Source organism: Kogia breviceps, chromosome 5 (assembly GCF_026419965.1).
Source record: "Kogia breviceps isolate mKogBre1 chromosome 5, mKogBre1 haplotype 1, whole genome shotgun sequence".
In the NCBI taxonomy this organism is placed as follows: Eukaryota; Metazoa; Chordata; class Mammalia; order Artiodactyla; family Physeteridae; genus Kogia; species Kogia breviceps.
Window position 1 is genome coordinate 13763289 of NC_081314.1, and position 26336 is coordinate 13789624.

General features: G+C 43.9%; 1 protein-coding gene across 1 annotated transcript; it reads right to left on the minus strand.

Moving 5' to 3' along the window:
- Positions 1 to 25321, minus strand: TRIM42 (tripartite motif containing 42). Its single transcript, XM_059064243.1, has 5 exons — positions 24981 to 25321; positions 19509 to 20206; positions 14440 to 15263; positions 11157 to 11381; positions 1 to 87 (listed from the first exon to the last, which is right to left on the minus strand). The coding sequence occupies exons 1-5, from the start codon at positions 25319 to 25321 to the stop codon at positions 1 to 3; spliced, it is 2175 nt and encodes a 724-aa protein (XP_058920226.1).
- Between the last annotated feature and the right edge of the window lie 1015 nt (positions 25322 to 26336).

The window sequence follows — 26336 nt, forward strand, 5'->3', positions numbered from 1 at the left end:
TCAGAAGCGTTTCTGGAGGGCAGTCTGGATATTCTTCAGCAGGCCCCACTTAGCTCGGTTCTTCCCACGCCCATCTGGTGTTACCACCTGCAATCAGAAGCAGAGAGCCATGGCAACAGCCACGAGGGAAACAGCAGCTCCCAGGAGCCCGGCCCCAGCTGCGGGCCAGGCGCTACACACATCACAGCATTAGCTCCTCATGTCGACAACCAGAGGCCGGTGCCATTGACCCCATTTTGCAAATGAAAAAACTAAGGCTTGGGCTTCCCTGGTGGCGCAGTGGTTGAGAGTCCACCTGCCGATGCAGGGGACGCGGGTTCGTGTCCCGGTCCGGGAAGATCCCACGTGCCGCGGAGCGGCTGGGCCCGTGAGCCATGGCCGCTGAGCCTGCACATCCGGAGCCTGTGCTCTGCAACGGGAGAGGCCACAGCGGTGAGAGGCCCGCGTACCGCAAAAAAAAAAAAAAAAAACAACACTAAGGCTCAGAAGAACTAGGTAGCTTTCCTGAAGTCCCGCAGCTAATATGTGCTGGGGTTAGGATTGCACAGACAAGGTCCCACTTCTTTAAGGCAGTTCAAGGACTGACTGCTGATTACTGTGTTGTGATTGTGACCTCAGGGGGGCTTCACCAGAGATTAGCCCCCCGGGATCCTCCCCCAGTCCCTGGAAATTGCTTCTGTCACAGCTCTTATCATTTGTAAATTTCAGTGAGGGTGTTTAATTAATTTTCTTACCAGACTGTGAGCACCTTAAACGGGGTGTGGAGGAAATGACAGTCTTTCATCTCCAATCCCAACAGTGGTTATGGTACAGAGAAGTTTCTTAGAAAAGTGAATGAAAGGTGAATAGAACCATAATTTGTACATCTGCCAACTGTTTCTCTTTGAAGCATCATACCATCTCTGATCACAGTGAATAGTGTGATCCCTAGAAAAGGCAGCTTACAATGGGTAGCAGAACCCTCCTAGAAGTCTCACCAACTCAGCTTAGATGTGGAGCTCCGCCGTGCCTTACCTTGAAGGTGGTGGACTTCTCCACAACCCTGGTCTGGCAGCACTCCTATTCCTTCCTAATACACATTTACTGAGAGGGCATTTAGGGAGTGAGGTCAAGATCCAGGTATGAGAGACAGCCCACAGGATCAATCAGGATTCATGGGGCAGATGGGGCTAGGGGTGCAGTTTGGATGAGGAAGAGCAATGTTTGTACAAAGTATATACAAAGGCTTTTATGTTTGTATTCAAAGGGAAAGGGCAAAAAATAGACACTATTATTATTATGCTCTCTAGTTTTACAAAATTTACTTTTAGTTTTAGAGAAAACAGGGCTTCATGCAAGATAAAGATTATGTTATACCTATGATGTTAGATTATTCATTGCTGGATAAAAACGGAGATAACACATAGAGATAATCCTGATAAGGGTGATATAAATGTGTAAGATACACACACAGAGCTATCAGGGGGCAATGAGGAAGGAATAACAGTGTCATGGTGGGTTGGGAATTGACTCATAAAATAGGGAATTTAAGTTCTGCCTTAAAGTACAGCCAGTATCTCCAGAGATAAAGACTTGAGTGTGACATGTGAATGGGGCAGTGGGGAATGAGGTGTGCCTGTGAATCAGAGGATCAGATGAAACAGGACAGAAGAAACAGAGAACAGAACTTGAGATACTAAAGAAATTAAAATGTAGTTGACATTCCCTCCCCTGCCTAAAAGGCTCAGATGGTTTTCCAAATGAATTCTACCAAACTTTTAAGAAAGAGTTGTTCTAGAAAATAGAAAAAGAGCAATAGTTTCCTATTCATTTTTCAAGCTAGTAAAATATTGACTCCAGAACCAGACAAAAGAAATATAAGCAAAATATTATAGGTCTGGTTCACGAATGATGAGAGATGCAGTACTCCAAAACAAAATGTGAGCTAACTAAAACCAAGTATATTAAAAAAATAATGCATCATGATCACATAGGGTTTATAGTCCATGAATGCAAGTAGAGTTTAACATCAGAAAAATCAATGTAATGCATTTCATTAATGCCTAAAGGAGAAAAATCATATGATAATCTCAGATAATACAAAAAATTCACAAAGTTGCATAAGCTCTCAGAAATTTAGAAGTAGAAAGAATTTTCCTTGACTTAATAAAGATTATATGTAAAAAATTACCACTGAATTGTACATTCAAAAGAGTGAATTTCTTAGTATGTGAATTCTATTTTAATAAAGCTTTTATAAAAAATAAAAAGTCAGAACACTGTTAAAAAAACTAAATCAAAAATCATCATAGCTCAATGGAGAAACATTAAGATCAGGAATAAGACAAGGATATTAATTCTCACAGCCACCATTTTCTGTAGGACCAATAGCCCTGGCCAAAGCTATAAGGAAAGAAAAAGAAATAGAGGTTCAAGAATTGTAAGGAAAGAGATAAAACTATCATTATTTATAGACGATAGGATCATATGCCTGGAAAAACAAGCAGAATCAACAGAGAGAATCTCAGAATAATGAGATATTATTGATATTGCTCAAATCAAGATTATCCTATAAACACAGTAGTTTTTATTCTAAATCAGCAGTACATTAGAAAGTATAATCAGATATAAAAATAACATTAATAATATCAAATAAATCTGTAAAATATCTGGTTTAACTAGGAATATATAGTACCTTTATGGGAAGAATTTTAAAGCCCTAGTAGAGCATATAGAAGATGATTTGAATAAAAATCAAACATATTACAAAAACATTGTCTCCATATTAGAGACCCAATGCCTTCTCAATCAAATTCTATCTGGATTTTTTAAAGGAATTCAATTTACTTGAAAAATTTTACAAAATTCATATGAAGGAATCCACTTCTATAATTAGCCATGTAAACCTTGAAAAAGAAGGAAGGGTAACAGGCAGGTTTACCTTAGCAGTTCATTTAGACGTAGCATAAAGCTGAGGTTAAACAACAATAAAACTAGTGTGGTATTAATATAAGAACAGTCAAATTGACCAATGGAATACAATAGAGAGCTCAGAGACACAACCCTAAATATATGGCAATTTAATACAAGATTAAAGTGGCACCTTTATTGTGTTCTAATGGAGATGACATGCTAGGTAGATGGTATTGGGAAAACTGGCCCACTAGATGGCCAAAAATGTACATCTCTACCTAGTACTACATGCAAAGGTGAACTATGGATGGATTAAAGTCCTAAATTTGAAAGGTGAAACTAGAATTAATAAAAGAATATGTGGAAGATTACTTTTGTGATCTAAGCCATTTTAAGGATTTATTTTTCTTATTTATTTTTTAACATCTTTATTGCAGTATAATTGCTTTACAATGGTGTGTTAGTTTCCGCTGCATAACAAAGTGAATCAGTTATACATATACATATATCCCCATATCTCTTCTCTCTTGTGTCTCCCTCCCTCCCACCCTCCCTATTCCACCCCTCTAGGTGGTCACAAAGCACCGAGCTGATCTCCCTGTGCTATGTGGCTGTTTCCCACTAGCTATCTATTTTACATTTGGTAGTGTATATATGTCCATGCCACTCTCTCACTTTGTCCCAGCTTACCCTTCCCCCTCCCTATATCCTCAAGTTCATTCTCTAGTAGGTCTACATCTTTATTCCTGTCTTGCCCCTAGGTTCTTCATGACGATTTAATTTTTTTTAAAATTTTTAGATTCCAAATATATGTGTTAGCATATGGTATTTGTTTTTCTCTTTCTGACTTACTTCACTCTGTATGACAGACTCTAGGTCCATCCACCTCACTACAAATAACTCAATTTCCTTTCTTTTTATGGCTGAGTAATATTGCATTGTATATATGTGCCACACCTTCTTTATCTAATCATCTGTCTATGGTCACTTAGGTTGCTTCCATGTCCTGGCTATTGTAAATAGAGCTGCAATGAACATTGTGGTACATGACTCTTTGAATTATGGTTTTCTCAGGGTATATGCCCAGTAGTGGGATTGCTGGGTCATATGGTAGTTCTATTTGTAGTTTTTTAAGGAACCTCCGTATTGTTCCCCATAGTGGCTGTACCAATTAACATTCCCACCAACAGTGCAAGAGGGTTCCCTTTTCTCCACACCCTCTCCAGCATTTACTGTTTGTAGATTTTTTGATGATGGCCATTCTGACTAACTACAACTACTCATTGTAGTTTTGATTTGCATTTCTCTAATAATTAGTGATGTTGAGCATCCTTTCATGTGCTTCTAGGCCATCTGTATGTCTTCATTGGAGAAATGTCTATTTAGGTCTTCTGCCATTTTTGGATTTGTTTTTTTTTGATATTGAGCTGCATGACTGCTTGTATATTTTGGAGATTATCCTTTGTCAGTTGCTTCATTTGCAAATATTCTCTCCCATTCTGAGGGCTGTCTTTCATCATGTTTATGGTTTCCTTTGCCATGCAAAAGCTGTTAAGGTTCATTAGGTCCCATTTGTTTATTTTTGTTTTTATTTCCATTTCTGTAGGAGGTGGGTCAAAAAGGATCTTGCTGTGATTTATGTCATGGAGTGTTCTGTCTATGTTTTCCTCTGTGAGTTTAATAGTGTCTGGCCTTACAGTTAGGTCTTTAATCCATTTTGAGTTTATTTTTGTGTATGGTGTTAGGGAGTGTTCTAATTTCATTCTTTTACATGTAGCTGTCCAGTTTTCCCAGCACCACTTATTGAAGAGGCTGTCTTTTCTCCACTGTATATTCTTGACTCATTTAACAAAGATAAGGTGACCATATGTGCGTGGGTTTATCTCTGGGCTTTCTACCCGATTCCATTGATCTATATTTCTGTTTTTGTGCCAGTACAATACTGTCTTGATTACTGTAGCTTTGTAGTATAGTCTGAAGTCAGGGAGCCTGATTCCTCTAGCTGCGTTTTTCTTCCTCAAGGTTGCTTTGGCTATTTGTGATCTTTTGTGTTTCCATACAAATTGTGAGATTTTTTGTTTTAGTTCTGTGAAAAATGCTGGTGTAGTTTGATAGGTATTGAACTGAATCTGTAGATTGCTTTGGGTAGTGGAGTCATTTTCACAATGTTGATTCTTCCAAGCCAAGAACATGGTTTATCTCTCAAACTATTTGTACCATCTTTAATTTCTTTCATCAGTGTCTTATAATTTTCTGCATACAGGTTTTTTGTCTCCTTAGGTAGGTTTATTCCTAGATATTTTATTCTTTTTGTTGCAATGGTAAATGGGAGTGTTTTCTTAATTTCATTTTCAGATTTTTCATCATTAGTGTATAGGAATGCTAGAGATTTCTGTGCATTAACTTTGTATCCTGAAACTTTACCAAATTCATTGATTAGCTCTAGTAGTTTTCTGGTAGCATATTTAGGATTCTCTATGTACAGTATCATGTCATCTGCAAACAGTGACAGCTTTACTTCTTTTCTGATTTGGATTCCTTGTATTTCTTTTTCTTCTCTGATTGTGGTGGCTAAAACTTCCAAAACTATGTTGAATAATAGTGGTGAGAGTGGACAACCTTGTCTTGTTCCTGATCTTAGAGGAAATAATTTCAGTTTTTCACCATTGAGAACGATGTTGGCTGTGGTTTTGTCATCTACGGTTTTTATTATGTAGAGGTAAGTTCCCTCTTTGCCTACTTTCTGGAGGGTTTTTATCATAAATGGGTTTTGAATTTTGTTGAAAGCTTTCTCTGTATCTATTGATATGATCATATGGTTTTTCTCCTTCAATTTGTTAATATGGTGTATCACATTGATTAATTTGCATATACTGAAGAATCCTTGCATTCCTGGGATAAACTCCACTTGATCAGGGTGTATGATCCTTTTAATGTGCTGTTGGATTCTGTTTGCTAGTATTTTGTTGAGGATTTTTGCATCTATGTTCATCAGTGATATTGGCCTGTAATTTCCTTTCTTTGTGACATCTTTGTCTGGTTTTGGTATCAGGGTGATGGTGGCTTCGTAGAATGAATTTGGGAGTGTTCCTTCCTCTGCTATGTTTTGGAAGAGTTTGAGAAGGATAGGTGTTAGTTCTTCTCTAAATGTTTGATAGAATTCGCTGTGAAGCCATCTGGTCCTGGGCTTTTGTTCGTTGGAAGATTTTTAATCACAGTTTCCATTTCAGTGCTTGTGGTTGGTGTGTTCATATTTTCTATTTCTTCCTGGTTCAGTCTCAGAAGGTTGTGCATTTCTAAGAATTTGTCCATTTCTTCCAGGTTGTCCATTTTATTGGCGTACAGTTGCTTATAGTAATCTCTCATGATCCTTTGTATTTCTGCAGTGTCTGTTGTTACTTCTCCTTTTTCATTTCTAATTCTATTGATTTGAGTCTTCTCCCTTTTTTTCTTGATGAGTCTTGCTAATGGTTTATCAATTTTGTTTATCTTCTCAAAGAACCAGCTTTTAGTTTTATTGATCTTTGCTATCATTTCCTTCTTTTCTTTTTTATTTATTTCTGATCTGATCTTTATGATTTCTTTCCTTCTGCTACCTTTGGGGTTTTTTTGTTCTTCTTTCTCTAATTGCTTTAGGTACAAGGTTAGGTTGTTTATTCGAGCTGTTTCTTATTTCTTTTGTTTGTTTGTTTGTTTGTTTTTTTGCGGTACGCGGACCTCTCACTGTTGTGGCCTCTCCCGTTGCAGAGCACAGGCTCCGGACGCGCAGGCTCAGTGGCCATGGCTCATGGGCCCAGCCGCTCGGCGGCATGTGGGATCTTCCCGGACCGCAGCACGAACCTGTGTCCCCTGCATCGGCAGGCGGACTCTCAACCACTGCACCACCAAGGAAGCCCCATCCCTATTCTTTTTTCTGTTTTTTCTTTTGCCCTTCCCAGGTACGTGGGGGAGTTTCTTGCCTTTTGTGAGGTCTGAGGTCTTCTGCCAGCATTCCGTTAGGTGTTCTGTAGGAGTTGTTCCACATGTAGATGTATTTCTGATGTATTTGTGGGAAGGTGATCTCCATGTCTTACTCTTCCACTATCTTCAGAAATTCTCCATTTTAAGGATTTTTAAAACAAAACTTCAGAAGGTCAAACCATGAAAAAAATAATCGATGACTTTGATCACATCAAAATTGAAGATTTTTGCTGTTTCATGACATACACAATGAACAAAGTTGTAGCCCTGGAGCTCCAGCCTGAGTGCGGCCTGAGCAGGTAGGAAGCAGTACTGCAGATGCTCAGTTCATCTGGCAGGACCACTTCTTGAGCAGACGTGAGGCACTGTTGGGGGGTGGGACCCAGTATAGACTGAGACGGAATTTGAGAGGATGGGTGGGGGAAGGGTGGGTGCCTTTCCTGAAGAGCTATAGGGAAAGACCCAGAACAGTACCAGTTTGTGACTATTCTGGGCCCTGAATATTTACTTCGAAGTCTGATGTAACCTGGGACATGTGGTTTACATCAGATTGTGGTAGGCATAATAATGGCCCCCAAGTCCATGTCCTAATCCCAGGAACCGGGGAACATTTTATGTTACATGGCAAAGGGGCATTAAGGTTGCTAGTCAGCTGGCTTGAAGATAGGGAGATTATCCTGAATCATTAGGTGGATCCAATATGATCCCAAGAGTCCTTCAAAGTCGAAGAGGAGGCAGAATCGGACCAGAGAGATGATGGTGTGAGAAGGACTCAGCCTAACATTATTGGCTTTGGATACGGAAGAAGAGGCCATGAGCCAAGGCATGTGGGTAGCTGCATGAAGCCGGAAAAGGCAAGGAAATGAACTTTCCTCTAGAGCCACCAGAAAGCACACAGCCCTGCTCACACCTTAGATTTCTGATCTCTGGAATTGTAAGTTAATAGGTAAAATTGTATTGTGTATGCTACTAATTTGCTACAGCAGCAACGGGAAACCAGTGCGCATGTGGAACGTTAGATATTTCATAGGAAGACTTCCTGGAAGTTAGCAGAGATTTGCAGTCAGAGGGAGAGATCAGGGTGAGGAGGCTGTTTTCAAAAATGGGGGCCGTGGTCATCAGGTACACTGAGGTTTAGATGAAAAGCAGGAGGAGGAACTGAGGTCACAGGGTATGTGATTTGCCTAAAAACACATCTCCATTCCTTCAAAAAATATCAACAAGGCGCTGGGGCGTTAGAAGCTCTCAGCTGGGGACTGGGAGCCCAGAGAGGTGAGTAAGGCCAGCACGATGCCTGTCCTCGCTGAGCCTGCCGCCTAGCAGACTGGAGGCTTGGACCCTTGTACACCTGCCCAAGTCCAAAGATCTTCCCAAGGAACGATCTTGCCTGGCAAGAAAAATAAAAGTGCCGCTCTCACGGCTGCGGCTCTGACAACATTCTCCCAGAGTGTGGTGCCAGGTCCCTAAGGCTGAGCCCACTCTGACTAGACTTTGCTGCATCTAATTATCTGATTCTGGTACAGGGGAGGAAGAGCTCCTGCCTTGGATGAGGCCTAGGTTCCCACTCAACTCCCTCGAGTTACACGAGGCCAGACTCTTCCTCTCTGAGCCTCAGTTTCCTCATCTGTAAAATGGAGGCAATAACTCCCTGCCTTCCGAGCGGTTGGGATAATCAGTGATAATGAATATACAGTGTCTGACACAGAGTCAGCCTTCAATAAATGAGACCTTTAAAAAGCATTAAAGTTAATTTTCATGCTTTGTCTATTAGACTACATATAAAATCCCCTAAAAAAAATCAAGCCACAGACTATGAAAATCAAATATAAAAGGTGTTATTTCACTTCCTTTACAGAAGGATGTATGGTGGAAATATTGCATTTTGGATAAGAAATGATTCTGCTGCCTTGTTACAGCATTTTAAGTGAAACCTTTCAGGAATACCTGCTTAGAAGTGAGGCTGAAGGAAAAATATTTCGATTTCATAGGAAGGAGCTAAAGTCATTACTTTTATGAAGCTTTATAAATGTCATTCAAACACACCATCTTCTTTTCATTTGCTATTGAAGCCTTTACTTATGCAAATCATGACAAATGTGAAGGAAAGCCAAGTTTCCCCTGGAATGCTAATATAATCACAAAGAGGAAGGAAGAATTACTTCTGAAGGAAAAATCTATATTGCAGCTCTGTGAGTCAGATAAAAATGAAGCTTCCAGAAAACCTCATTAGGTAGTGCTCTGCTCATTATGAAATTGTGTTAAAAAGCAAAGAAACTGGAATGAGTTTCCTTCCCTTATAGGGAGTGCAAATTCATCACATAAGCACAATTTCAGGGGGATTGTTATTTCTTGATTGATGGTAAAAAACACTTAACAGCTCTCAGGCATCTTATGGTACTTTGTAATTATAAATTTTATTTATTTAGATGTTCGTTCATAGATTCATTTGTTTGGTCACATTTTCACTCATGTATTCATTCAATAACCATTAAGAACCATTAAGCTGTGTGCACAGTGCTGGTAAAGCATTGTGGTAAAGGAAAGATGAATTAGACGTGAATTTTGTTTTCAAGGGGTTCAGAGTTTAAGAGTGATGACAAAATATCTACCTGAGAAAGGCTGACACACTTCCGTCTCTCCACCCCAGTCCTTGTCCCTAGCATCTAAAAATGACTTAAGATACATGTAAAAAAAAATTAGTAACAACACTGAGTGTGCCCTTCATGAGGAATTTTTAAAAATTGAGAAGGCAGATGGAATTAGATTGAATGAAAAATCCATAGTCAAAAGGACCTGCTGTCAAACACGGTAGCAACTGTGGGTGTTCTGTGCTCTGGAGAGAAGAGTATCAACAAGAATTGGTCCATGGGGCAACTGACAGACAGGGTACCTGGCTGGGGTCTAACAGGAGGAGCAGGCAGGCGACTTTCTCATCCCACATCCTTCCCGTGTGAGTGTCTGACCTCCGTGGAGGGGGAGGGGATGCACATGGGTGCCGGGCTCCGGAAGCAGAGCATGGGGATGGAGTAGAGAGCCCCCTCTGCCCGCTCCAGGAGACTTGCTTCTGGTATAATGACCAAGAGCATAATCCTGCCCCACCCTACCTCCTGCTTCCCTTTATCACCAGAGGTAGCAACCAATCAGATTCTCTTCTGCAAACATGTGACCAGAGCCCAAGGGCGTGAAGCTAGCCAGATCGTGTTGGTCGCACAGAGCATGGGCCAGGAACCTGCAAAACCACATGCAAGCTGAATTCAGGGGAGGAGAAACGATGGGTTAGCTGAAAATGGTGCAGATTTAGAGAGAAGCAGAGATGGAAGGAGGGAGTGTCGGAGAGACAGAGGGAGGGAGTGGAGAGAGAGAGATTGATTGAGAGATTGAGAGAAACTGATGACTTTCCAGTTTTGGGGGGTATCAGATGTATGTCCTGGCTGGAAGTGGTCTCATGAGACTCCCTTCTCTCTCGGCTTTTCAATAGCCAAAATGAATGGATTTATTCTCTTTACTTCTAAGGAATCTCTGATTAAGACTTAATCTACTCTGATTCCTAAGAACACCATCATGGCTGTACTGTAAGATAGCTCTAGGCAGTCTTGATATTTTTCTTCCCTTTCTCCTTTGAATATCAATAAAATTATACCCATGAATGTATTTCCCCTGGAGATATAAAGAAGAATCAACCTTGCATCACAAAAAAGATAGGAATAATCTTGTCCCTCCCTTTATTTGGAGTCCATCCTGGCTTACTCGCTGGCTATTCCTTAACTTTCAGATAAACAACAAGTAAAATTTTTTAGTATTATTAAGTATATCCTAAATACTGCATGAGACATACTAACACTAAAAATTTATTCACTGCATGTGTATAATTATAAATTTAAATTTATAATTAAATTTATATTAATTATAAGTTTAATTTATATTGCTTAAATCTGATACCCTATCCTTGCTTTGATTCACCACTGAGGCTAATACTTAACTTTTTTTGGTCCTTCTCACCCCACAATTATTTGTTTGCTAGACCCTGAGCTCCTTGAAGGCAAGAATTACGTCTTATTTTCCTCGGAACTCTACATACTAACACAATACCTGGCACAAATGTTTTCTGAATCAAAGCGAACTGACTATTCTCATTTGCAAAGTTGGTTGAGGCCAGGGGCCCTCTCTGTGCCCCTGAGTTAATGAGTTTTCTGGGAGTAGAGGGGGAGGTCATATGGTGGGTTCCCTGACCTCACAATCAATCCTAACAGAGCTGCATCCAGAATGGATGAAGAACATCGTCTGAGAAATAAAGTGCATGGTACCTTGCAGATGTCACTCCACTGCCCAGGACCGTTATCGTTGATGGCTCTCACTTTAAACAGATACTCGGTGTTGGGGGTCAGGTTGTGCAGCTCCAGGTTCTGCTGCATTATATCCCGAATTTGTCCACAGAGCTCTGTCCGCACATTGTTAGGAGGGGAATTAATGAGTTCATAGAATTCCATCTCAAAAGAGTCCACGTCTTCTGTTGGGCATGTCCAGTAAACCTAGGAAGAATTGAACATGTCAGTAGGGTACTAGCACACGCCATTCAGCTTTCTTTCCCATGAAGATCTGTGTCATGGACTCTCTGGGGTGAGTTTACGCTGACTCATCCCCTCTAGCTGCTGAAGACTTTGAATTAGACCTTGTGCAAAGTCCTGAAAGGCTTCGTGATGAATCCTGACGTGTGGCTTGCAATGCATTTCAAGAACAGAAGAATGCTCCTCTGGCTTCTGTTCCTGTCAATGTGGAGGTGAACTTGTTGTCCTGACACCACTAACCAAAGTGGCTACCATTTATTGAACACATATTATGCATCAGATTCTGTGTCAGACATTGCCTGCCTCGTTTAGTCCTCACAGTTCCCTAGGAGGGAGATTTCATTATCCCATTTTACAGTGGGGGCTCAGAAGGCTTACATTCAGCAATTCCAATGGAACCACAGACTACTAAAGTTGAACAGTGTATCTATTTCAACTCTATTTCATACACAAGGAAGTAGAGTCCCAAAGAGGTGAAGTGACTTATCCAGGTCATGGAGAATATATGTTCTCACTCAAAGCATAAAATGTCAACTCTTGGGAAGAGGTTTTTTAACAAGTGTCAATTAGCAGATTGTGCCTGGCATATAAATATTTTATAATAATTGCATTTTTAAACAGATATTGCATGCTTTATTTAAATTTTGATAAATTTAAATGTTATTGTGTGTAAAGTTAATTTATAATTACTCATAAGTATATAAATTTTAAAATTTGTATGAATTTGTATAATTAGTTTATAATTTTTTAATGAATTTACACTTTTCAAACTGCACATTTACATGACTTGTTAAGAAAAATTAACTCATCTTTTCTGATTATCAAAACATACTCATTTAAAATACATACCTGGAAAATACAGAAAAATTATAAGGAAAGAAAGAAAATAAACATCTCTTTTAATCCCACAATTCAGTTAATAATTCATTATATTTCCTTCCAATTTTGGAATATACACAAGCACACAAATATATATAATTTGGATTATATTGCTCTGATTCCTGCTTTCTTTCATTTATTACATTTTATATATGTTCCTATATCATTAAAAATTCAGCAAGGCACCATTTTAATAATTGCCCTATAAGTGATTTACTCCTTCTATAGCTGAACATTTAGGTTGTTTCTAATTTTACACTCTAATAAATAATGATGCATTGAACACTTTGGGGCATGAATCTTCATTGAATTTTTAATCACTTCCTTGGGAACGAGTTCTAGAAATAAAGTTGAGTTTTTATGAAAAAACTCTTTAGGATTTTTAGGGTACAGAGCGATAAGTATAAGGCTAACTTGAAGAATATTTCCCATTCCAAAAGAGCACTGTTAGTCAACCATCACTTGAGAGAGATGCCAACACAGATTTCATCTCCTGCATTACTGAGCAGTATGATTCCTGTGTGAATTACATCCCATGGTCCTGAAATAAGGATCAATGATATTTTCACATCAAATACCACTGTTTGGCAGTAGGTTTAGATGTCCCATCTTGACAGTCAATAACTTGACTGGATTTTTTCTGTGTAGGGTCCTTTCTTGAGCTCATCAAGGGACCATTTACAGGTGGCATAGGGTGACTGTTCTCCAAGCCCAAGTATAGAGCAGGTATCACCAGTCCTTCCCCTGCAGAGCAAGATCCTGCCCACCTCCCAAGTGATCTGAGTTGCATGAGATGAGACCTAATGCCATCCCTGATATAATATCACATACACTGCAGGTTTTGCTGATCTAAGATCATTTGGAAATGTAGGTTCAGCTGCTCCTTTGTGGGCATCTGCTATGTGAAGGGCAGAGATACTTTTGCTGTGTCTGACAGCCCATGGGAGGATATGTTCTATATGTTCTATCTTGCAACATAAGGTCATTCTTGGGGTCAATTATAAATGCCAAAACATAGATTATAATGTCTCAGGAAAATAGAAAAGTAAGACTTGGTCAGTGTCTGGCTTTCACTTTCTTGTTTTTAGACCCTTGATACTAAATTGTGGTCTGCAGACCAGCAGCAATGCCAACTTCTGGAAGTTTGTTAGAAGCGTAGAATCTCAGGCCCCACTGAGACCCAATGAAGCAGAATCTGTGTTTTAACAAGATCCTCAGGTGCATATTAATGTTTGAGAACCACTAGTTTAGGATTCAAGAATGCTAAAAGTCTTTGTGAGTGTTCTCAGATCATGGAGACAAAAGATGGGCTCTGCCACGTGGAAGCAGGCAGTGGGTTGGCTTGGGAGATATCCCTGTAGGACCCCAAGAGGAGGCAAGATATGCTCTGATAGAATATCTTTTTTCCTCCCTGGACTTTAATAAAACATTCTATAAACAATTCAGTTTAGGTTCAGCTGGATTTGAAAGGAATGTTAAGTGATGTACCATTTGTTCATGTTAGGCCTAGAAGGTCAAAGAAGAGTCATGTCCCCTGAAGCTGGGTGATGGCAGCTGTAGAGCTCTGTGAGACATCCACACACCTTCAATGCCACACCCCCCTTCCCCAAAAAGCTGAATCTTGGGAGATAAGAATTGGAATTCCATTGGGGATTATCCTTCTAATCTTTCCAAATCATGAAGAGTCTGAATATTTTTTTTAGAAGAAGTAGCAGTTTAGAGGAATCACAGCTGATAGACAATGGAGCCTGCTTTTCTAATTCCAATTTCTGTGCTCCCTCTACTGCTACAGGTTTTCCTCTGGGAAATATTACCCTCTCCAAGAAGTCTCTTCAAATTACTTTGTTTCCCAAATTGTGTTCTCTTTCAATAGAGAAGCTGCCTTTGAAGTGGAGTTGGGGCTTTCAGATGTACTTCTGGCAATGAGTTAAATACATTGTTTGGTTTCAAACAATCTTGGGCTACTTAAGATTTCGGGAACTTATCCCTTTTGAATGGACTGACCACAAAGAGTCTAGAGGAACAGATCTGAGTGACCGGACCCTAGAGGTCAAACAAGTAAGTGCAACCTTTCCTGACTATCCCCTCCATTCCATAGCCCACACCCTCCTATCTTCCCTACAGGGCCCAGAGCCTTTCTTACCTTGGCAGCTGTCGGATACACCAGAGTCTGGTAGATAACAATTGGGCCTGGAGTCTTCAGGGAGCTTTCATTGAACGAGTACCAGTTGTGGAAGCTGCTGCTGTTCTGCACAGGCTGGTTTTCTACCCCCGCACTCCAGTAAGTGTAGAAGCCGTCTGTGGGCTTGGCAGGTGCAGCTGACTGGGCTCGCCCATAGGCCTCCAGACCCTTCTTGGTCTTCTTACAGCCGGGGGCATTAAAGGACAATAAGGAGGAGCTTCGCTGGTATATCTGCTGGTTGCCTAAGCTGTGGGTGCTGAAAGTGACCTTCCTGGAAATCATCATTTCTGAGTACAGGGGATAGGGCGATGGCAGGGAGTCCCCTGAAGAACTCACCTTCTTGGGTCCTGTGGGGAAGAGTTTGTGGATGGCATTGGTGAGCTCAGTAAAGTCCAAAGGCATGCAGTTCAAGGAGTGTAGCCGGAGCTGTGGGTCTGGCCTGTAGGTGTTCTGGATGCCGTCCTCGATCTGGTCCACCAGAATCTTGGCCGACTGCAGGAACGCCACTTGGCCTGTCTCCTTCAGTGCTTCCTTGGAGTAGGCGATCAGGCCATCCATTTCGTTCACTTTCATGGTGGTGATGTACACATATTTTTCAATCTCCTGCTGCCTGGACACTTCCAGATTCTCTATCTGCTCCATGATGATTTTCTCTTTCTCCTGGAGAATGCTGCGCAGCTTGAGGAATCCATTTCTGATCTCTTTTCGCTTTACCACCTTGTCAGCTTTAAAGCTGTTTTTTAAAATGTTGAATTCCATGAGGTCATTATCAATTTCATATCGGACTGCAAAACAACCAAGTGAGTTACTTCAGTTACATTTTTCATTTCCCCAGTTGTCAAAGCCAGTGGCAAACTGGAGCAAACTAACTTGGGCTCCAAAGATGTGGGTGGAAAGGGAGGGAAACCACTTGTTGCTGGGCTTAAAGATGCTAGCATAGGTTTATAAAATGAATGTGGCCTCTCTCCATACACCCCTCTCCTTCTCCTTGTGTAATACTTCCCTTGGGTATGACAGCCATCCTTCCCTGGCATACTTCTATCTAGTAATCCCTGCAGCCTTGGGTCTAAAGTTGGGAGTCCAAGGCCACCTTTGATATTAGTTTTCACCAGACTTCACTTGGCAGCAAGTTGGACTTGAGAAGAGATGATGTCACAAAGTGATGGATTTTCCCTGTGTGAAAGCTTAAGCTTTTGCAGGGGTGGGAGAAAGAACTAAATTTCTGAAGACTACTTCTAAATACTCCCTTGCCTCATTCACCAAAACCCAGCCCTAGACAATGGTGGCAGATCAGCAAAGATCCCCTTCACTGTGGCTGCTCTTTGACGTGTTCTTTTTCTCTGCTGGGGACTTTGACTCCCTTGGGTTCAGCTGGGCTCCCTCTCTTGCTTACTCCCCACTTACTTTCCAGAAAGCATCTGCTGTTACACTTCAAGGAAAACCGAGTTTATCCTGCCGCCTCTCACATGGCATTTGGATTTTAAGTTCACTCAGTCATTCAACAAACATGTGATACCTGTTCCATGTCACGTGCTTTTCTAGGCTCTAGGGATACAGATATGAGTGTGAGAGGCCACTGATGATCCAGGCACGCATAAACCCAACGATACTGCAGTGTGGAGGATGCTGGGGCAGGATGAGCATGTGGCCCACCTCTGTCTGTGAAATGGCAACTTCACAGTTGCCATTTATAGGGTCTTCTGCATTAGGCAGTGATTTAGAGGGTCTTTATAGGGTCCTAGGCATTAGCTAGTGATTTCAAGACATGTTAACCTTCTGTGGCCTATTCTAGAGGTAAGATCCTCCCAATGAAAGGCTGACTCTGCAGTGATTTGATGGGCTATAATCCTCTCCAAATTTTACTCAGCAGTGGGGGTGACCAAGTCATGTTTCTTAACATAGCCCTGGGTCCACAGTAAGTTGGAACTCTGTGGGTCGTGGCACAGAGACATGCATCACAGTCAGAGAAACCCTCGGGTTCTGGCAGACCGTGAGAACAGGACCACAGCTGTCTCAGTTACCACCGTGACTAGGATGCGTAGAGGTGCTAGAATGGTGTTGGTAGAGTGAAAGCCATTCTGTCCTGGTTTCTAACATCTTTGGGGTGAACGTCAGCAGTGTTGCTCTCTGGCCTACTTTCTGAAGCCCCCATTTCCTCTGCTCACCTCCTCCCTCACACTGGCCCAGAAGGGATGGGGAGGCAATACAGATGGGGGCTGAACAGGAGACTGTCAGGATGCGATTTCAGTGGTGCTGAGAAATGTTCCCTGCCCTCTCCACGTGCAAGCCCTGCTGTGACTTAGGGCCCCTGAAATTCCACGTTATGCATTAATTCCTTTGACTCTTCAGCAGTTACTCAGTGTTAAAAGAAATCTGACTAGGAAATTCCTTGCTTTATTAGGGATTAGTTAGGCTGCTTAGAGCTGAGTCTGGAGAAGTAGGATAAAAATGTCTTAGATGAGGGGGAAGAGGTAGTACCAGAAGAAGAGAAAAGAGAGAGGAGACCAGAAGCACTATTCACCCCTAGATGTCCCTTACAAATAAGGCAGCTTTGCAAGAGCTGGTCTTAGAACAAAGTCAAAGCAAGGTCTCTTTCAGGCACTATATTTAAAACTAGCTACTATGTATTAAACGTTTATATAGATCCAATCCATACATTATCATGTATCACACATATGGATCATATCTATATATTATCATGCATTACCTATAACTTCAGAAGAGGAAGATATTGTTTCCATTTACAGATGAGGACACTAAGGCTCAGAGAGGTTAAATGACTGCCCAGTGTCACACAGCAAGTAACTAGAAGGACCCAGGGCCTGTCCCTAATTCTTTTTGTCTAACTCCAGAGCCTATGTTCTTAATTGCTCTGGTTGCCCTTCTCAGTCCTCTGTGACATCACAGTCACCTGGGGTACTTAATAAAGAATCCAGCCAAGCTCAGGCCATGGGTCTCGCCTTAAGAAAACCCTCTAGGAACCAATGGGGGCTTCCACTGGCCTGGCAACACGGCTCCTGTAGGCTTTCTTTAATATAGGGGCTTCCCTGGTGCTGTTCCCAAATTGAATAAGTGTCAGTTGACAAACAATGTTTCTAGGCATGGAGCAATTGAGAAATCGAGGTATTCCTGAAATATTCATGCTGGTGAGAGGTCCTGGAGGACATATTTAGCAAAGTCTGTCTCTGACCCACTTCTATGTCCAATGGGACCTTCCTGTGCAGCTCAGCGGAAAGCTGCCCCCTTGTCAATCTGTTCAGCCCTGTTTGTATGGACACTGACATTTCTGACAGGGGAGAGGCTGGGTTGATCTGGAGCACACTGGTCACTTGACTCTAGGCCACCACGTAGGGAAACAGACTACAGGTGTGGTGGTGGTTCCCATTGTTTTTCAATCTCTTTATCTTTAGATTCTGGTCACTCTTTAGCAGAATCGGTTGTCAAATGAATGTTGTGGAATTAACATGGGCTTTGGAGTCAGAGAGACGGGCTTTGGAGTCAGAGACACCGGCTCTGCCATTTACTAGGGGACTTGTGCCAATTCCTTCTTGGAATCCCAGTTGTCTGTCCTCGGGGGGAATATTAGTGCCTGTACTGTAGGATTATGGAGAGGATTAGACATAAGTCCTCTAAAAGGCCCCGGTAAAGTAGGCCTCTGTTCAAGGAAGCTATTCCCAGGGGCAAAGAGCCTAAAAGGATCCCTGAGATCCTCATGTCTAACCTGGTGGATATACACCCAGAAATTATTGGGCTCTTTGCTGAACCCTGTAAAATATCACTGCACTGGGTTCCATCACGAAAACCTGAGTCAGTTTCCCTTATAGAAACTATAACTATAGTATATGTAGTCAACATAAAATAAGCATGAGCAGGCGTGCAGAGGAAAAGCAAGCTGTTGTCTAGAACATTAATGGCTATTTCTGGGTTTTCCCATTACTATGTATTTGCTACCAGTTCATTTACTGTGCTGCTTGCAACTTCAGGGGAAATTTAAAACTGAGGTAACTCTCAGCATCGACTTAATTCTTTTCCCCTTTAAATTGGGAAGATACTGAAGAAATCCATCTTAAGGGTCAAAACACCTTAGAAAGGCTCACAGAACTTCAGGATACTACAGGATCAAGCTCTTTGTTCTCCAAAGGAGGAAATGAGGCCCAAGGTCATGAAAATTATAACCAAGATTATAGAATCTTTATGTACTTATTATGTGCTAGATCGTTTTTTGCATGCTTCAGTTGGAGTATCTCATTTAATCCTCACAACCTCCCAATGAGGGAAGAACAAATTGTTCAGGGAAGAACAAATCTGACATCCTTTTCGATCTGTTCCTTTTGCTTTAAACTTTGTGCTTTGTTAACACGTGCTTAGTCCTGCAGGCTCTGCACTTTTTGTAAAAGAATGTTGCCTATAGCCTGAAATATACAGGGTAGCCTATTCTCAAGGCTCTCATCTTTAAAAGTCCATTCACATAGAGATAAAAAGTTGCAGAACAGAGAATGTCATTTGTCTTGTTGGAGGTTTGCAGGAACATCCTGACCTGACCTATGTGGACAGCTGCAAGAACAAAGGATACAGACACCAAGAAGCTTGCCGCTACCAACCTGACCCCTCCCTCACCTTGCTTTTTAAAAGTGATTTGCTGAAACCCCTCCCAGGGCTTGGGGTTTTGGGAGACAGGAGCCACCTGTCTCCTTGCCTGACCCTGCAATGAATCTTTCTCTGCTCCAAACTCCAACCTATTGTCAGTTTGTTTGGCCTCGCCGTGTGCCAGGCACACGAACTTGCATTGGGTAACACCATTATCCCCATTTTATAGATGAGAAAACCAAGGCACAGGGAGGTTAAGTGGCTGGCGGTAGTTGCCAGATGTGGATTCCAGGCCACTGTACTTGCAGCCTGGCTCAGTGTCTCCCAGGGCTTGGACTGCCCCACCAGGTGGAGGTAAGGCTCTCTCTAAACAGATCCTCCCAAATCACCTTCCCCATCAGTCGGAGCTAGGAGTGGTGGGGGGAAAAAAAGGGGACCAGGACCTGCTTTGAACTTGGCGATGGCGCTGAAGAGCGCGGCAGCCCTCTCGGAGCAGGCATCGATGAGGCTGATGGTGTCGTGGCCATTGTGTAAGGCAGTCTTGCAGAAGCTGCAGAGCAGCGCGTCGTCGTTCCGGCAGTACTCAGTGATGCGGCTGGACGGATGGTGGATGCAGATCCTCTCGTCCTGGTCCTCGGTGCTGGTGTCCACGAACACGTGGTCCTGCATGGTCACGTCCGAGTGGAAGGTCTTGAGGCACTCGTTGCACAGGTTGAGGCGGCAGGTGACGCAGCGCTTGTAGGCGATGCGCTGGCTGCGGCAGACCTGGCAGATGATAGGCCCGCTGGAGCGGTCGAAGCGCCACTTGAGGTAGCTGTGCTGCCGCATGTAGCGCTTGGTGAGGCGTCCGCGCAGGTAGTTCTCGGGCAGCTGCATCTTGTGGCTGTAGGGCATGCAGTGCGAGCGGCTGCACACGGGGCAGATGAGGATGAAGAAGTTCTCGGTGACCTCGGAGTGCTTCTGCAGCTGCCGCAGGCACTTCTCGCACAGGCTGTGGTGGCAGGGGAGCATGAAGGAGTGCAGGCGCATCCGGCTGCAGACGGGGCACAACAGGTGGCTGACCAGGTTGCTGTTTGCGGGCAGCACCTTCGCCTCATCCAGCTGCGTGTTGCTGCTCCCGAAGCGCAGGGCCGTCTTGGAGCTGCGAGGGGAAGCAAACACGGGACCTCAGGAGGGGAGCTCCGTTTCTCCACCTCGGAAGGAAACGGGTTGTCACTGAGCCGCCTCGTGGTGTGATGCGGTGGGGCATGGCTGTGCCGGGGCATGGCTGTGCCGGGGTGGTGGGGGGGATCGGGGGGATGGTGCCTGGGTTCTAAACCCGCCTCCAGCGTCCTTTAGCTGGGCGACGCCAGGTAAGTTAATTAACCTCTCTCTGCCTCTCTCCTCGTTATAAAATTAGTACTCACCTGATAGAGTCTCTTGAGAAAATTAAAATTGAATTGAACACCTGCGTGGCCTCAGAGCGGTCCCTGGAACACAGTAAGTGCTCTACAGCTGCCTGTTATTTTTTGAGCAAGAGGAAAAACAGTCCAGAGGGGCGTGTTAGCTGGGTCTTGGGGTTCTGTTGGCCCTGGATAATATCACAGAACACCCACAGCAGACAAGGCCATTCTGGGACTGTGATGGAGCAAAACAGAAACAAGACCACTTCTTCATGTTTGAGCTCAGACAAAAGCAAGAACATTGTCCAAACCACAAAAATGATCAAACATCCCCTGTCCTGGTTAAGGACAGTGACTGCTGCTTTTTCACCAGTTGCAGCATCAGGCTCAACTCTGTTCTTCCCACCTTCTAGGCAAGATTTATTAAGATACCGAATAGGAGATTTACCCCTGTGTCCTCACCTAACATGAACCTAAATCCTGTAATACCTTAGTGCTGCCTTCTTATGGAGACACCTCACACTTGCTCCTGGTGTATCTCTCAGTTGTTGCACTGGGCCAGTAAATCCAGTCTCCTCTGGGCACTGACATCCTTATTATTATTGTGTGTGAGATGGAACACAGAAGAAGATGGGCAAAGTGTTCTTCCCAGGACACTGCGAGGTTAGTTTCCTAGCCAGGACCCGTGTGTTCTGACTACCAGACCTCAACTATGACTTAAGGGGCTAGGTGCTAGGGGCAGGAAGCACGTGGTGAAATGCGCTGCTTTAGAGTTGCACTTTTTTTTTTTTGTGTGTGGTACGTGGGCCTCTCACTGTTGTGGCCTCTCCCGTTGCGGAGCACAGGCTCCGGACGCGCAGGCGCAGCGGCCATGGCTCACGGGCCCAGCCGCTCCGCGGCATGTGGGATCTTCCCGGACCGGGGCACGAACCCGCGTCCCCTGCATCGGCAGGCGGACTCCCAACCACTGCGCCACCGGGGAAGCCCTAGAGTTGCACTTTTGAGATAAGTTTCTTCACCTCTCTCATCCTCAGTAAATCAAAGCTCACAATACTACTTCCTTCATGAGGATTTGAAAGTCTCCATGAGATAATCCACGATAAGTGCTTAACTGCCTGGACATCGTAAGCATTCAATAAATGGCCACTATAATGACTCCCCTCTGTTCCTAGCCAGCTCGTGTCCACAGCAGGGGAAAACAGTGGTCAAGTCTATGAAAAGTATGTGCTTGTACGGTGTGTGTGTGTGTGTGTGTGTGTGTTGAATCTTTGTCTAATATCTGAGGCTGATTTCATATATTGTAAGAACTATGGATGAAGTAAGTGCATACTTGTAAGAATTCAAGTGCATGTTCTAAGAAGCTACAATCAGGGCAAAAGCAGTTTATGAAAATAAATGAATTAGCCATGGGGGTGGAAGTATAAAACATACTTATGTAGACCTAGAGTCTGTCATACAGAGTGAAGTTAGTCAGAAAGAGGAAAACAAATACCATATGCTAAAATATATGTATGGAATCTAAAAAAAAAAAAAGGTTCTGAAGAACCTAGGGGCAGGACAGGAATAAAGATGCAGATGTAGAGAATGGACTTGAGGACACGGGGAGGGGGAAGGGTAAGCTGTGATGAAGTGAGAGAGTGGCAGGGACATATATACACTACCAAATGTAAATTAGATAGCTAGTGGGAAGCAGCCGCATAGCACAGGGAGATCAGCTCCGTGCTTTGTGACCACCTAGAGGGATGGGATAGGGAGGGTGGGAGGGAGGGGTGAAGGCGAAAACGGAAGTGAGAAAAAGAGATGAGTAAGGCAAAGACGGATGAATGAGATCAGAGTACGGCAGGATGAGGAAGATGCTGAGCAGGAAGCAGTGATGAGAAACAGGGGAGGCAGGGGTCCAGACACCAGGAGAGAGGCCAGGTGGAAGATAAGCCTCAGTGTACCCAGCGCCAACCCCCTGACACTTGCAATAGCGTCTCTGACCATCATCAGAAAGCCTCAGGCTTGGACTTGGGCATTCAGTGGTCATGATTCCATGCCAAAACCATCACCAAGCCCAGAAGCCTTGTCTTTTTGTTGAGATAACTGGCCTCTGTTCCTCTGGACAGTGGTGGCCTCCTCCCAAACTTAGGCCTGTTCCCCTTGTACTTGGGTTCCCATATTATCACCTGGCAAGTCTCCTGGCTTCCCTTCTCATTCCCTCCAGGCCATTCTGCACTTTAGCGTCACCTGGGGGCAGGAGAGTTTTTTAAAATTCTGCCGCCCAGGACATACCTGAAGCCAATGAAATCAGAATGTCTCGGGGGGGGGGCCAGGCATCAGTCGTTTTTAAAGATCCCTAGGTGATTCTAATGCAAAACAAGGTTTGGGAGCTGCTGGTCTAAGCATCTCCAAAGCACCAGTGTCATCCTTCTCCTGTTGAAATGGGCTTGGTGCCTCTTCGTTGCTGATGTGCAGAAAATGGGGCAGCTGAGAGGAGAGAGGGGTGTGAGAGTTACTTTCTGCACTTGCATCCAGAACCCCTGGGTTCTCTGTTCATGCAAATACCACGCGAGGTCCATGAGCTGAGAGTAATTTTTATTAAAGCTACAAAGTGCTGAACTGTGAGAGAGATCATATTCTTTCCCTGAATTCACTGAACCTTTGCTCGCAGAATTGTTTTTCCAGCCTTGAAAGGCTTTCAACCTGCCTCCCATCTTTCCGCCTCTCCAAGTGCTGTCACCTTAGAGTGCTGAGTTTTGGTCTTTCCCCTCTAAGAAGTCTGCCTCTGCTACTCCAGACGCCCCTCGTGTGTGATATAAAGAGACTGCCTTGGTCAGGGCGGGAAGAGGCTATGCAGTGCCTGACACAGAGGGTTAATGCCCTAAGTGAGAAATTGAGACCCTCAGTGCCATGACTTCTGGGTAGGAACAAAGAGAGGCTGGCAGGGGTTCATGGCCACCTGGGGTACTTACACAGGCCATAGGGGTCGAAAGCGGCCTGTGGAAGTTACTACTTTTCCAATGAGTGTTGCAGATATCAAGGGTTCAGAGGAGGAAGAGCAATTTATATTTTTATACCACATAACAGATTTCAAAGCAATATTAACCCCCTGAATCATTGCAGGTACCATACTCTCCATTTTGCAGGACAGCATTTTAATTTAAGCACACAGACTCTGGGTTCAAATTCTGACTGCATCTTACTAGTTGTGTGATCTGGGGCCACTCAACCTCTCAAATGCTCAGTTTCTTCACTGGTGTGATGGGCATGATGTAGGGGTTACCTGGGGTCATGCACGTGGTTCCCTGCAAGTTGCTTACGCACTAAGTATTAGCTATTAGTATTTTGTAGAGGTGGGAGTGGTGGGGTTCAGGAGAGCTCAGCACTCACTCACACAGCTGGGGGAGCTTGGATTTGGAACTCAGGTCTATACTGATTAGTGACTGTTTAGGACACTGTACATACACTTAATTGCTACAAAGTGTTTTTGCTGTGTTTTTTTGCAGTTGAGGTAAATTTTATTGCTACATTTTGAAACACAAAAAATATTTAAAATAAGAGCACCATTGAATATATATTTTTACTGTTACGTTAAGTGCAAAACAGACTTTATAGTATTTTTTAGCTCTTTTTTCTTCTAGTTTTATTGAGATATAATTGACATATAGCACTGTATAAGTTTAAGGTGTACAACATAATGATTTGATTTACAAATACCATGCAGTGATTATCACAGTAAGTTTAGTGAACATCCATCATCTCATACAGATACAAAATTAAAGAAATAGAACAAAATTAAAAATTAAAAAAATTTTTCTTGTGCTAAGAACTCAGGATTTATTCTCTTAACTTTCATATGTAACTGACAGCAGCGTTCACTATATATATCCTGTTGTACATTACATCCCTAGTAACCTATCTATCATGACTGGAAGTCTGTACCTTTGGGCTGCCCTCATCCAATGCCCCACCCCTACCCCCTGCCCCTGGTAATCACACATCTGATTTTTTCCTATGAGTCTTGTTTTTTTTTTGGTGGTACGCAGGCCTCTCACTGTTGTGGCCTCTCCCGTTGCAGAGCACAGGCTCCGGACGCGCAGGCGCAGCGGCCACGGCTCACGGGCCCAGCCGCTCCGCGGCACGTGGGATCTTCCCGGACCGGGGCACGAACCCGAGTCCCCTGCATCGGCAGGCGGATTCTCAACCACTGCGCCACCAGGGAAGCCCGAGTCTGTTTTTGAAGAGTAATTGACCTACGACACTATGTTAGTTCCTGTTACACAACATAGTGAGTTGCTATTTCTATACATTTCAAAGTGATCATCATGATGTCTAGTTACCAACTCTCACCATACAATGACTATGTAATATATTTGTACCAAGACACATTGTAACTAGAGTTAGTTGCTCCCAAGTTCTTGGCCTCCCTTTCTCAGATAAAGAGGTGGAATTGGGGCGGGGCTGCTGACCTGCCCTGTCCCCACAGCTGGCAGCCCCCCCCCCCCAGTTTTCCTGAGCCCCGGTGGCCTGCGTCGGATGCGTGGCACTTACGCGGTACGGATGCTGTGGAGGCGGCCCCTGCGGAACGTGATGGTGGCATTGCGGCAGCAGCGGCTCTCGTAGTAGTGGCACTCGAGGTTGCTGCTGGCAGTGCAGCAGCACTTACAGTCGGGGTCATTGGCCCAGGAGCAGCAGCACCAGTGACAGTTGGGGCTCTCGGAGCAGGTGCAGTGACAGCACTGGCAGTCGCGCCCGTCCTTGTAAGGGCAGGGGAAGCAGGTGCAGTTCCGCTCCGAGGTGAAGAGGAACTTGCAGCACAGACAGGAGCATAAGCGGGGACAGCACCTCTGCCATGTACAACATGGAGAGCAGACACACATGGCAGTCTCCATGGCGCCTACATGATTGCCACCCGCTCCCTGGAGCTCCTGGCGCCTCCTCTACCAGCGGCCTGCCTTCAGTTCTCCCGTGGAGGGGGCCCTCCTTCCCCGCCTGAGGCAGTCAGCTTGGAGGTTGCGAGAGGTTGGCTGTTGGGAGGCCTTCACAGGCGGTGTCCCTGCTAGGAAGCTCGTGGGCTGGAATTTACATAGATCAGCTCCAGGCCATTTGCTTATGTCACAATCCCTGTCTCCCCACCACATCTCACCATACAGGATAGGAGGGAGGGTGGGATCTGGGGGGTAGTGGCAGGTGGGCTGACAGATACTCCCTGCTTCCAGAGGACCAGCTCCAGAGGAGTATCAATGAAAAGGAGCATCCTGTCCTGTATCACACTGGGGTTATTGGGTGGATTTCAGAAGCTATTTCTCTTTGCTTGGTCCTTTTCCTGCAACTTGGGCAAGCTGACTTCAGGGTATGTCTTCATGGGCTGAAAGGCCTGGGTATGGTGCATTGGAAAATACAGACTGACATGATATTCCTCTCCTTGGGCCTTTTTTTTTTTTTTTTTTGCGGTATGCGGGCCTCTCACTGTTGTGGCCTCTCCGGTTGCGGAGCACAGGCTCCGGACGCGCAGGCGCAGCGGCCATGGCTCACGGGCTTAGTCGCTCCGCGGCACGTGGGATCTTCCCGGACCGGGGCACGAACCCGTGTCTCCTGCATCGGCAGGCGGATTCTCAACCACTGCGCCACGAGGGAAGCCTCTCCTTGGGCTTTTTTTGTATTGATACAACTCTTTATTTGACGAACAAAGTGCAGTGTTTACAAACAATAATGCCATATATAAAGGGAATCACCATTTGGAGAAAGAATTAAAGGAAAAACAGATATAGGTTCTTCAAGGCACTTCTGCCAGTAGTGACTGAGTTTGTCAGTGGCTGCATAGTCGCTGCTGATTTTTATGAGGCTTCAGGCGTTAGTCACTGTGAATATTTTTTGGCATTTTTTGCAGCCTCATGGGGTTAGGCT